This window comes from Mchenga conophoros, linkage group LG15, assembly GCF_057382185.1.
Source record: "Mchenga conophoros isolate Kocher_MC1m ecotype Shallow Benthic linkage group LG15, M_conophoros_male_GT1.1, whole genome shotgun sequence".
Lineage (NCBI taxonomy): Eukaryota > Metazoa > Chordata > Actinopteri > Cichliformes > Cichlidae > Mchenga > Mchenga conophoros.
In genome coordinates this window covers 27,375,362-27,388,500 of record NC_140540.1, presented here as the reverse complement: position 1 = coordinate 27,388,500, position 13,139 = coordinate 27,375,362, and the positions used below count along the sequence as shown (strand labels likewise).

Here is a 13,139-nt window from a genome sequence, read left to right as displayed (position 1 = left end):
CATAACTCATTGAAACATATTGTTATAATTGTAGTGCAGTGACAAAACGTCAGTATTTTAACAAGATGATGTATTTCTTAAATGTATGATGCAAAGGACCTGTATGTGCAGCGTGGAGCGGCCATTTTCTCTATGCAAGGGATAAGCTGCGAGATCGTCTGTGTGCTCCAGTATTGCAAGTGAGCTGAGATTTCTGTGGAATGTAAGTGTTTATAAACATGTATGTAACACTTCCACATTTTTTTAAAGGAGCCTTGTGTGATTTAGTTCTTTGTATTTTGTTCTGCACAGACAGAGGCCACTGCCGTACTAGCACATGAGTCTCTTTATGGGGACCTGATATGTTTAATATGCTGCTGAGAATATAGCCCAGAAGAAGCGTATAGTATAGCTTTTATTTTGGAAAGAGACATTTCTCTGTAATAAACTCTCTTTTCCAAAGATGAGTGATTCCTCAATCAGATACAGGGCTTGCAAATATATATATATATATTAGGGGTGCAACGATACACAAAATTCACGGTTCGGTTCGGTTCGATACTTTGGTGTCACGGTTCGATATTTCTTCGATACAAAAAATGTTCATGCCTTTTTTAATTTGTAATTTATTAAGATTATAAATATATATTTTAACTCAAAAATACAGTTTTTAAATGAAATGTTGCTGAAACAACAAAATAATAAAAGAATAAAAGAGTTTGGAAACGAGTTTATTTCAGAGAAATGTCCTTTTCCAAAATAAAAGCTATGCTATACCCTTCTTCTGGGGTAAATTCTCAGGAGCATATTGAACATATCAGGTCCCCATAAAATGAACCACTCTCTGATGGACCTCACCTCACACTCATCTTCTGGAGTGCTAGCACTTAGCTGCATATACAACAAAAACAACTTAAATAAAAATGTATTGCACAGAAAGGCCTTCCTAAATATATTTTTAAACATTTGAAATGTTCTAAAAACAAGGTATCAACCACATACAGTTCTGCATTGTTTGGGAATCCCTGACGGTATTTTCTATTCTTGGCAGAATATAAAACAAACACACCCAATCCCTGGCATGAAAATTTTTTTTTAGAACCATGTTCTATAGTGTACAGAAAACACATGAAAACTTAAATCTGGTAAAGCTATACTTCACATATTTTCTGTTGTGCAGACTTGGCACCATGTAAAACAAACAAACAAAAAAAAAACCCACCATGTAAAGAATAAAAAATAAATACAAATAAAAGCTATTCTATACCCTTCTTCTGGGGTATATTCTCAGCAGCATATATAACAAATCAGGTACCCATAAAATGAATCACTCTTTAACGGACCTCCCCTAACACTCATCTTCTGGAGTGTTAGCACTTAGCTGCATATACAGCATAAACAACTTAAATAAACGGTCCTGTTAAATACAAACCAAAACATAGTTTACTCAATTTCCATGTTCTTCTTCAGAAAAATTAGGATGTCCACATGTTCTGCTGACAGTACAGATCTGCTTGCTGTGACAATGTCACCTGCTGTGGAAAACACCCTCTCACTTGGGACAGAGGTTCCAGGTACAACCAAGTAACACTGTGCCAACTTGGAAAGATGAGGGTACAAGCTGTGATGTTCCTTCCACCATCTCAGTGGGTTATCATCTGTGGGAATGCAGTCTGCTAACCTGTACAAGTTAATTTCCTCCTCTGCCACTTCGGCTGCAGACCTGGTCCTTGGCTCCTGTGACATGAACAGTTCTCCAAACAACTCCTTCATGGCTGACTTTTTCTCTGGTGGAGATGCTGATGGGGAATCTGAAGAGTTTGCTGCTTGAGTCTCTGCGGAGGTCGCAGTTTCTGTGGTGCCTGCGGCTTGGTCCTGAGGAAATATAAACAACCAAACTGTTAATTGTATTTGTTTAAATAATATTTATAAATCAAGCAGTAGCTAAATAAAATTTCAAAAATAAAAAAAAGAATGCCTACTTGTTCAATGCTCAAGACAAGTTCTGTGGTGAGTGCTCCGTAGACTCTCAGCTGAGTGACATTATCCAAGTGTCGCAGGGACTTGAATCGAGGATCTAAAGCTGTGCACTTGTGTAGGTAATTCTGAAGGGCAGGATCAGCGTATCTCTTCTCCAGGTCCTCCCTGATGTTTTTTTTTACATCTCTCACTGCTGGGCTATCATCACCAGACTGCGCCATAGAGTTCAGGATGTTCATTTTAAGTGGCAGGATCATGGATGCTGTTGGAGATGACGCTTCACACATCATGACTGTCACAGTTTTTAGGGTTTTCATGACTGTAACAAGATTTTCAGCCAGTGCATGTTCTTCCTGAGTTAGATTCTGAATGTTCTTCATACTCTTCTTCACAGTATTGTCGGCCATAGCAGCATACACTGCAGCTTGCTGTTCAAGGTATCTTTCCATCATATCATGAGAGGAGTTCCACCTAGTTGGAACATCTTGAATCAGTTTTTTTCCAATAAGCTGCAGCAGTTGCTGTTTTTTCATAAACACATTGCATCCTGTTGTGCTTCTGTGAAAGAAGGAGACAATTCTTCTCATCTTTGCTAGGAGATGGGAAACCTTCTGCACTGCCATTCCTTTCTGAGCAGCTATATTAATTGTATGTGCAAAACATCCGATTTGTGGCCCCAGCCCAGCAGCTGTGACAGCATTAACTATGTTCTTAGCATTGTCAGTAGTTACAGGTATTGTCACATTTGGTCACACTAACTTCCAGTCTTCCACAGCTTCAGAGAGACCTTTGGCTAAGTCGTCAGTGGCGTGACTTTCGACCAGGCGTGTCTGCAAAACACAGTTTTTCATCTGCCATTCCGGATCAATGTAATGTGCGGTGACAGTGAGGTAGCTCTGCGTAGCTCTTGACGTCCAGCCGTCTGAGGTCAGAGCAACAGCGGGTGCTGCTGACACTGCCGTCTCTAATTTAGCTTTTGTCTCCTTGTACAAAGCAGGAACTGCGATATCGGTGAAATGGGTTCGTAAAGGAATACTGTAACGGGGCTCAAGTACTCTCAGCATTTCCCGAAACCCGGTGTTTTCTACAACAGAAAAGGGTCGCATGTCGACAGCAATAAAAGTAGCAATTGCCCTGTCGATTTCTTTTGCCCTCTTAGAATCATGCGCTAACGGCTGTCTAAATGACTCCGACAAAGTTTGTAGCATGTGTGTTTGTTGTTGTTTTGGTCTGCCTTCACTCGTCTTTGCACTAGGGTGATGTCGGCGTAAATGTGCATTCATATTTGTTGTGTTCCCACCGATGTAATTAACCATGGCGTGGCACATCCGACATACTGTTGTAGTTTTGTCCACAACGCGCTTACCATCAGGGTGATACTTCACACGAAAGCCAAAAAAGTTCCAAACGCCAGATTTCAATGACGGTGGAGGAGGTTCGACTTCAGGAGGCACTGAGGCAGTTGCCATGTTGCAATAAGCTTAGCTTCTGTCTCGCTAGCTTGATTGAATGCATGTGGGTGGAGCTCAGTGGATCTGTGCTCGACAGTGCAGCCTAGGCGGAGTAGTCAAACGCAGATTCACTGAGCGCTCAACACAGACAGCATCGTCAGAAGGAAAGTTGATAAAATAAATTAAAAAATATATATTGTTCGATACATATGCGTACCGAACCGAAAGCACTGTATCGAACTGTTCAATACGATACGAATATCGTTGCACCCCTAATATATATATATATATATATATATATATATATATATATATATATATATATATATACATATAAAAATTGTTTTTCACACACATACAAACACACACACTTGTTTTCATATCCTGTGGGAAGATCTAGTTGACATAACCCTTTTCCTAAGCGCTTACCCTAACCATCTAAGGCTACATCCACACTACTGCATTTTTGTTTGAAAACGCATCGTTTTCTCTCCTATTTGGCCTCCCGTCCACACTGAGACGGCGTTTTCCCCAAGGAAAAGAGCAAGTATGTAAGTAAACGGCAGAGGGAAAAGACGCAGGTCGAGTTGTCTTGCGTTTCACGCTGCAACGTCAGCGTTTTCGGCCGTTTTAGTGTGGACGTGCAACTCTTTGAAAACAACTGAAAACGCAAGGGTGGACGCGGAGCGTTTTCAGATGAAAACGCCGTTTTCAAATCTATTCAGGCTAGTGTGGATGTAGCCTAAAATGAATGCCTAAACCTAACCATAACCTAACTGTAACCCTGACACTAAAACCATATTTTGAGCCTCAAACATGCCTTCAAACTTCTGGGGATGGGCATTTGGTCCCCATAAGATATCTAAACATGGTATACACGCATCCACACACACACAAGCTTTTAGATTGATTCACATTTCAAACATCATCAGTTAAAAGTTCAGTTTTATCGATGTCACGTGATTTGAAATCAGAAGTCAGTTTTCAGGGATCAGCTGGGACTTTATTGATGTTCACATTAATAACATCAACACTTCAGCATTCAAAGAAATGCAGTAAAGCAAACAAACAAAGTTCAGCAGAGAAAGAATCAAAGCAAAGAGATCTCTCCCAAAGATTTGACTGAAAACTGCTGAAACAGGAAAATCTGAGTTTCTGAAAATCATTTCAAAACTGTGAATCAGAGAAGAGTACGAACCTGAAACAATCAATTAACCCAAGTATTGGTTTAAAATCCTCAGCTGCAGGTATACCAAATTTAAAACAACAATATGGAAGCAGAACTTGATTTATTTCAGTCTCTGTGATGCTAGATGTGTTTTACTGGAGTGAGCATAAACATACTAAACATCCTTAAACATCAAGTGAATGAAAAGCTTCAGAGAACTCATGATCAGCAGAATAATCAATACATCAAATACTAATTACTGATTAGGGAGGTGACGGTTTCAGCTTCAGCTTCAGGAACATCTGTGGGAGGAAACAGATTCAAACATTAATGACATAAACATGAAAAAAATACAGAAATAAATCTGTGCTGTTAAGGCCACAGATGAGGATTTATACACACTCATGAGTAAAACAGCATTAATGTCATGTGTTTTAATGCTGTGTATATATATTTAATAGATCAGATGTTCTAAAATAATAAACACAATGTAAAAGACAGAAACAAAAACACAGCAGGAATGATTCATAACACATTAGTGTGAAGAACTTCTCATCAGCAGAAACTATTCAACTCAAACTGATGGAAAGTTTGAAAATTGCTAAAGTGTTGTGGTTTAACTTTACAATAGCTGTGGTAATGAATTTAAAACGGATTAGGTTCTTAGGTCTGTAGTGCTATTAAACATTATTTATGATCTTATTATCTTGTTCTTTCTGTTTGTAAATGTTCAATTAAAATGCATAAACATTATTTAGACATTATTTATTAGGGTTCCATTAAACCTGATAGACCGTATTGTTTACAGAGCTCTGACTATGTCACTGACTCTTCTCACCTGCGATGTGCACTTCCTGTTCCTGTTCCTCACTCATCCAGGCCCTTTTTAGACGATCCATCCCTAGTCTTTGCCCTCAGCTTGTTCACCTGCGACTCGGCAATGTCGGCCCGCTCCTCTGCCTCCTCCAGCTCGTGCTGCAGCTTGCGTAGTTTTGCCATGTTGAGGTTGGCCGCCTCCTCTGCCTCCTCACCCGCTCTCTTGTAGGACTTGGTCTTCAGCTGCAGCTTGTCCACCAGGTCCTGGAGGCGGGCCATGTTCTTGCGGTCCTCCTCGGTCTGGTAGGTGAGCTCTTTGATGCGGCGCTCGTACTTGCGAACTCCCTTGATGGACTCGGCTCCCCTCTTCTGCTCTGCCTCCAGCTCATTCTCCAGCTCTTTGATGCGAACCTCCAGTTTCTGGAGCTGCTTCTTGCCGCCCTTCATGGCGATCTGCTCAGCCTCATCCAGACGGTGCTGCAGGTCTTTGATGGTCTGCTCCATGTTCTTCTTCATGCGCTCCAGATGGGCACTGGTGTCCTGCTCCTTCTTTAGCTCCTCAGCCATCATGGCTGCATCTGTGATCGCCTTCTTTGCCTTCTCCTCAGCATTGCGGTTCTCCTGTATGGCTTCCTCCACTTCACACTGCAGGTGTAGGAGGTCTGCTTCATGCTTCTTCTTCTGGTTGATCAGGCTGGTGTTTTGGGAGTGTAGGAGTTGCATTCGCTCCGTTGCCTCGGTCAGCTCCTGTTCGGCCAGTTTCCGACTTCTCTCGGTCTGCTCGAGTGCGGCTCTCACTTCCTCCAGTTCAGCCTGGATGAGGTTGTTTCGGCGTTCAAGCAGAGCAATGTTTTCTTTTAGGTCATCGTTGCCGTGCTGGGTATCATCTAGTTGCAGCTGAGTGTCTTTCAGGAACGCCTGGAGGGTCTTCACCTGTTTCTGGGCTTCAGCTGCCTGCCTGTTAGCTTGGCTCAGCTGAATCTCCATCTCATTGAGGTCGCCCTCCATCTTCTTCTTGACTCTCATGGCTTCATTTCGGCTCCTGGTTTCGGACTCCAGAGAGGACTGGAGTGATTCCACCATACGCTGGTAGTTCCTCTTGGCCTGGTCCATTTCCTCGTCCTTCTCGACCAGCTTGCGCTCCATGTCAGCCTTCACTTGGTTAAACTCCAGTTGTGCTCTGAGGATCTTGCTCTCTTCGTGCTCCAGGGAACCTTCAGCTTCCTCCAGCGCCGACTGTAGCTCAACCTTTTCTTGTTCAAGTTGCTTCCTGATCTTCTCTAGTTCATGGGCACTGCGGCCACCTTCTCCCAGCTGGTCAGTGAGGTCTGAGATTTCTTCTTGGAGATTTTTATTCTCTCTCTTCATTGTCTCAAATTGATCCAGGCATTCTTCATAGGCATTCCTGAGTTTGAAGAGCTCAGTGCTCAGAGATCGAGCCTCCTTCTGAGATGCCTCTAACTCACACTGCGACTCCTCATATTTTTGCTTCCACTCTGCCAAGACTTTGTCAAAGGTTCTTTGTTTTTTGTCCAGTGCTGCGGATGCCGCATTAGATCTCTCAAGGTCCAGCATGAGGTCTTCAATCTCATTTTGGAGGCGGTGTTTGGTTTTCTCAAGGGAGGAACACTTTGCGTTCACAGCCTCAATGGCCTCCTCTGCCTCTTGCAGTCTCTGAACAAGCTTCTTTTTTGCTTCTTCCAGCTCCTCAGTTCTCTGGATGCCATCCGTTTCATATTTGGTCCTCCATGTAGAGATTTCAGTGTTGGATTTAGACAGAGCTCTCTGCAGTTCAGCCTTGGCTTCCTGCTCTTCCTCAAATTGTTCTCGGAGCAGATCACAGTCATGACGAGCAGACTGAACAGCATGGGCGAGAGCGTTCTTTGCCTTTAGTTCTTCCTCCAGCTGTCTGCGCAGATCTTCCATCTGCTGGTTGTACGAGTTCTTCCCTCGAGTAAGCTGTGATATCAGACAATCCTTCTCCTCCAGCTGCCGGCCAAGCTCACCATTTTCAGTGAGGAGCTTGGCCCTCTGGGTTGTTAGGTCATTGATGGTCCTTTGAGCCTCCTCACATTTGCTCTTGTACTCATTCATGTTGTCTTCCATCGTTCGGCACATTTTCTCAAAGTTTGCCTTTGTCTTTACTACATTTTCCATGTTTGAGCACAAATCATCGAGCTCTAGCTTCAGCTCACTCTTTTCCTTCTCCAGTTTTTGCTTCACACGCTGAAGGTTATCAATCTGTTCTCCCAGTTCAGCGACGGTGTCAGCATGTTTCTTCCTCAGGGTGGCAGCGGTGGCCTCATGTTGGAGGGTTGATTCCTCCAGCTCTCTACGCAGCTTCTGAAACTCCGCTTCTCTCTTTTTATTCAGCTCCACCTGAGCTGATGTGGCTCCTCCAGCTTCCTCTAGACGTTCACTGATGTCCTCAAGCTCACGGGAAAGATCAGAACGCTGTTTCTCCACCTTGGCCCGGGCTGCTCGCTCAGCATCCAGCTCTTCCTCCACCTCCTCAATTCTTGCCTGGCTTTCTTTGAGCTTCTTCTGGAGCTGAACTGATGCAATCTGCTCATCTTCTAGTCTTGAAGTTATTTGGGTGACCTCAAAGTCTTTCTTCTTGAGTTTTTCCTCCAGCTGCTGCTTGTCATTCTCCAAGTCCATCAAGTTCTCCTGGATCAGTTTCAGGTCTCCCTCGAGCTTCCTCTTTGAGCGCTCCAGGTCCATCCTGACTTTCTTCTCTTGCTCCAGCGATCCCTCCAGATCATCCACTTGTTGCTCCAGCTTAGCTTTAGCTTTGGTCAAAGTGTTAGCTTTGTCTTCTTCACTCTGCAGGTCATCCAGAGTTTGCTGGTGAGCCTCCTGCAGCGCCCTCTTCTCTTTGGTTATCTTTGTGATGTTCTCATCCTGTGAAGCCATCTCCTCCATCAGGTTTTTCACCTTATTCTCTGTAGCATGTTTCTCTTTTTCCACCTTAGCTAACGTTAGCTCCAGGTCATCGATGTCCTTCTTCAGCTCTGAACATTCATCTTCAAGCTTGCGTTTCTTTGCTGTCAGATCAGCGTTCAGCTCCTCTTCATCCTCCAGTCTTTCTGTCATTTCTTTTAGCTTTGCCTCCAGTTGAATCTTACTCTTGATCAGCTGTTCACAGCGTTCCTCAGCATCTGTTAGGGTGTCCTGTTCAGACTGAATCTGCAGGGTCAGATCATTCTTCTCTTGGAGGAGAGTCACTATTTTCTCCTCCAGTTCTTTTCGTCTTGCCTCTGATTTCACCAGAGTTTCCTTTAGCTTGTTGAATTCATCCTTCATGTTGGCCATTTCCTTCTCAGACTCTGCACTCTTCAGCAGGGGTTTGATCTTGAAGAAGAGCTTCATCCAGGGCCAGTTTTTCACCCCAAGGAAAGACCGAAGGTTCCACTGAATGACCATTAGGGCATCTCTACGTTCCACAAGCTTAATAAACTCCTTCCTCATGAGGAGCCCTCGGGCATTGGCCTGGATCCTGGTGATGATTCGAGAGAGTTGCTCATCTCGCATCTCCTCCAGTGTACCCAGCAGGCCGGCTTTAAAGAAGACTTTTGTGTGACCAAACTTATACTGAGTGTGGTCAATGTCCAGCGATCCTAACAGCTTTTCAGTACTTTTCTTGCAGTCTATGAACTGACCCTCTGGGATGGCGGATGCATTCAAGATCCTGTACCTCTGTTTGAAGTCTCCATAGAGCACCCTGTTTGGGAAACCTTTCCTACAAATCCGGATGCCTTCCAGGACCCCATTACAGCGCAGCTGGTGCATCACGAGGCAGTTGTCCATGACTCCTGGAATTTTCCTCTCATTAGGAATCAGACAGCGGACAAAGTGTGGATGAGTGGTCTTCAGGTTTGTCATCAGCTTGTTCAGGTTTTCTCTGTGAAGTGCAGACACCGTCTGAAAGGAGGAGCCTTTCTTCTTGGCTCCTTTTCCACTTCCCTTGTCTCCTCCATCAGCTCCTGCATAGTTTGAAAACAGAAGACTGAGAAGCTTCAGAGAGGATTTCTGATATAGACCAACCACTGTCTCATTTAGGGGGTCTTTGTTTTTGACCAGCCAGCCAGCAATATTGTAGTCCACTGTCCCGGCATAGTGAACAAGGGCGAAATGGGCCTCTGCTTTCCCCTTTGCTGGCCGTGGCTTCTCAAACATCTTGTTCTTGCCCAGATGGTTGTCATAGAGCTTGGCCTTGAAGGTCTGGTCGCTAGCTTTGGGAAACATGCATTCTTCCTCCAGAATGGACAGGATCCCCAGAGGTTTCTCAATCAAGTCTATGCAGGCCTGGAGGTCCATGCCAAAGTCAATGAACTCCCATTCGATTCCTTCTTTTTTGTACTCTTCTTGCTCCAAGATGAACATGTGATGGTTGAAAAACTGTTGCAGTTTCTCGTTGGTAAAGTTGATGCACAGCTGCTCAAAGGTGTTGAAATCAAAGATCTCAAACCCGGCGATGTCCAGCACTCCTATGAAGTACTGACGATGCTGTTTGGTGTCCAGTGATTGGTTTATTCTCACCACCATCCAATTGAACATCTTCTCATACACTGACTTAGCCAGAGCACCAATGGCATAGTAAACCTGGTCCACACTCTGCCCTTTGGTGACATATTCATTTCCTACCTTAACTCGGGGGTGGCAAAGCCCTTTGATGAGATCAGCAGAGTTGAGCCCCATCAGGTAAGCTGATTTATCAGCAGCCTCAGTTCCATCAGGTTCAGCCTGCTCCTCACGCTGCTTCTGTTTGAACTTCATGTTGCCGTAGTGCATAATGGCACCAGTTAGTTTGTAGACACTCATTTTCTCCTCTGGAGTGAAGCCAAGAACATCAAAGGCACCATCGGTGGCTATCAGTTCCTCCGAGTCGTTGATGGAAGCAACTGTTACCTCTCCTTGGGAGATGTAGGAGTAGTCATATGGGTTGTTGGTGATCAACAGCATGTCCAACAACTCTGGCTTCTGATTGGACAGGATCTGGTAAAATATGTGGTAATTCCTTTCGGCCTTTAGCTGAAAGGTAACTCGTGACTTCTCCAGCAGATACGTCTCTATGTCAGCAGATGACAGCTTACCACTCGTGCCAAAGTGGATTCGGATAAATTTTCCAAAACGCGACGAGTTGTCGTTTCTCAACGTTTTGGCATTGCCAAAGGCCTCCAGTGCCGGGTTTGCCTGGATGATTTGATCCTCCAGAGTCCCCTTGCTGCTGTCTTTTTTGCTTGCACCACCAACTGCAGCGATGCTGGCAAAGTACTGAATGACTCTCTTGGTGTTCACAGTCTTTCCTGCTCCAGATTCTCCAGTGATTAGGACAGACTGGTTCTCCCGGTCTGTCAGCATGTACTGGTACGCATTATCAGAAATGGAAAAGATGTGAGGAGGGGCCTCGCTCCTCTTCTTCCCCCTGTAGGCAGCCACCACTTCAGCATCGTAAACAGGAAGCCACTTGTAGGGGTTGACAGTGACGCAGAAGAGCCCGGAGTAGGTATAGATCATCCAGGCTGCGTAACGCTCTTTGAGGTTAAACAGCACGGCGGGCTCGTGGAGGAATGTAAACATTGCCATGTCTTCGATTTTATCGAACTTGGGTGGGTTCTGGGGGTGAGTGTCAGATTCCTTCACTGTCACCGTTGTTTCATCTTCCTTCTGGACCGTTACCATCCCTCCGTCCTTGCTCAGGATTTTTCCTTTGACATATTCTTCTTTAGTGTCGACTACAAAACATTCAGTCTTGATGTCAAAGGGTCTGGTCTGAGCCTCCAGACGCTCCTTCTCAGACTTCCTCAGGTAAGGAGCAGCCTTCCCAAACTCGGCCATCAGAGAGTCGCCCATGCTTTACGGTGGAGAACGTTGGCAGTCAGAGGAGAGAACAAACTAAGTGAGAGAGTTTTCCTGCTGAAGCTGATGGAGAACTGCAGTCTCCTCACAGCAGGTGATATTTATAAAGACTCCCTGTGGACCAAATTAGGAGATGACAGCTGAACTAAATCTGTCTGATCAAGTAAATGCACCATGAGGGCAGATTCAGGACCTTTGGCTGTTAGAATCCATTTTAGGAAAAGTGAAGTTGTACCGCTTATCTGCTGCTGATAGTCCCGACATGTCTGCATTTAGACTGCATCCTCCCTGGAGCTCATCCTGCATATCCTCTACCCTTTAACATCCACCGTCACAATCACTTAACAAACATTTAATTATATCCTTAGCTATCCTTTAAACGTCTGTTAATATATTAACACAACATTGATATTACAGTAATATATCATGTATAATAACATGATGATAGCAAATATGAAAACAGTAAGTTAGTGTGCATGTCTTGTTTTTGTGTGCTTCACTGCTAGTGCAGACTCTCTCCACATGTGTACAGATTTTCCTGTTTTAATGTTAATTAATTCGTTAAAAACTACAGAACACAAATTATGGATTAGTTCACTTGATGATAAATTTTCTCAGTTTAAATGAACAGAAAACTTAGATCATTGTCTTCGGCCCTAGTGACCATTACGACCTTGGCCCCTTAGAAAACTATCAAAAAATCTTTTGCGAGAAATTTAGGTGTGATTTTTGATAGTAAATGGTAAATGGCCTGTATTTGTATAGCGCTTTACTAGTCCCTAAGGACCCCAAAGCGCTTTACACAACCAGTCATCCACCCATTCACACACACATTCACACACTGTAATTTAACATTCATAACACACTAGTAATTTAACATTCGATAAACAGATAAATAATGTGATCAAGACTAGCTTCTTTCACCTCCACCTACTTGCAAAGGTGAAGACAATTTTCTGTTTCAGAGACATTGAGAAAGCAATCCATGCCTTTATTTCATCTCACCTCGACTTCTGCAACAGCCTCTACTCTGGCGTCACTTCGTCATCCATTGGCCGACTACAGCTGGTTCAAAATGCTGCGGCAAGGCTCCTGACTGTCACGCGCAAGCAAGAGCACATATCCCCTATATCTGCCTTGCTACACTGGCTGCCAGTTAGTTTTCGAATTAATTTTAAGATCTTGACACTTGTTTTTAAAACATTGCATGGATTAGCTCCTATATATCTTTCTGATCTTCTAAATTTGTATACTCTGGTGAGAGCTTAGAGGTCTGGGGACCAGATGCTTCTAGTTGTCCCTAGGTCTAGATTAAAATACAGAGCAGATCGGGCTTTTACTGTGACTGCTCCAAAACTGTGGAATAAACTGCCTTTACATATCAGGGCCTTTCCAACACTGGATCCTTTTAAAACTCGTCTAAAGACCCATTTTTACTCCTTGGCTTTTAAGTCGGTATGAGTCTGCCATTATTTTATTCTTATTATTTTCTTATCCTTGATTTTACTTTCCTTTTAAGTTTTACCCAATCATTCTATTGTACAGTAATTTGGTCAACAGTTGTTGTTTTTAAAAGTGCTATATAAATAAAATTGATGTGATTTGAGTTTATATTATTGCCGTTTTTTGTGATATGACTTATATAAAATCCACTCTAATGTGCCAACAGATTGAAGCAGGAATTTTTAACAGGACAACCATTCACTGTCACATTCACACCTGTGGGAAATTTGTATATTAACACGATGATAGCAAATATGAAAACAGTAAGTTAGTGTGCATGTCTTGTTTTTGTGTGCTTCACTGCTGGTGCAGACTCTCTCCACATGTGTGCAGATTTTCCTGTTTTAATGTAAATTAATTAAAAAAAAACCAAAACAAAA

At 43.5% G+C, this 13,139-nt stretch overlaps 1 protein-coding gene and 1 pseudogene across 2 annotated transcripts; both read right to left on the bottom strand.

Annotated features, from left to right (window-relative positions):
- Positions 1–1,422: 1,422 nt before the first annotated feature.
- LOC146558542 (E3 SUMO-protein ligase ZBED1-like) lies at positions 1,423–2,408 on the bottom strand. The gene is made up of 2 exons (XM_085245897.1): positions 1,962–2,408; positions 1,423–1,854 (listed from the first exon to the last, which is right to left on the bottom strand). The coding sequence occupies exons 1-2, from the start codon at positions 2,406–2,408 to the stop codon at positions 1,423–1,425; spliced, it is 879 nt and encodes a 292-aa protein (XP_085102023.1).
- Positions 2,409–4,397: 1,989 nt separating this feature from the next.
- Positions 4,398–11,342, bottom strand: LOC146558541 (myosin-6 pseudogene; annotated as a pseudogene). The gene is made up of 2 exons (XR_014888758.1): positions 5,417–11,342; positions 4,398–4,880 (listed from the first exon to the last, which is right to left on the bottom strand). The product of XR_014888758.1 is annotated as a myosin-6 pseudogene (transcript).
- Between the last annotated feature and the right edge of the window lie 1,797 nt (positions 11,343–13,139).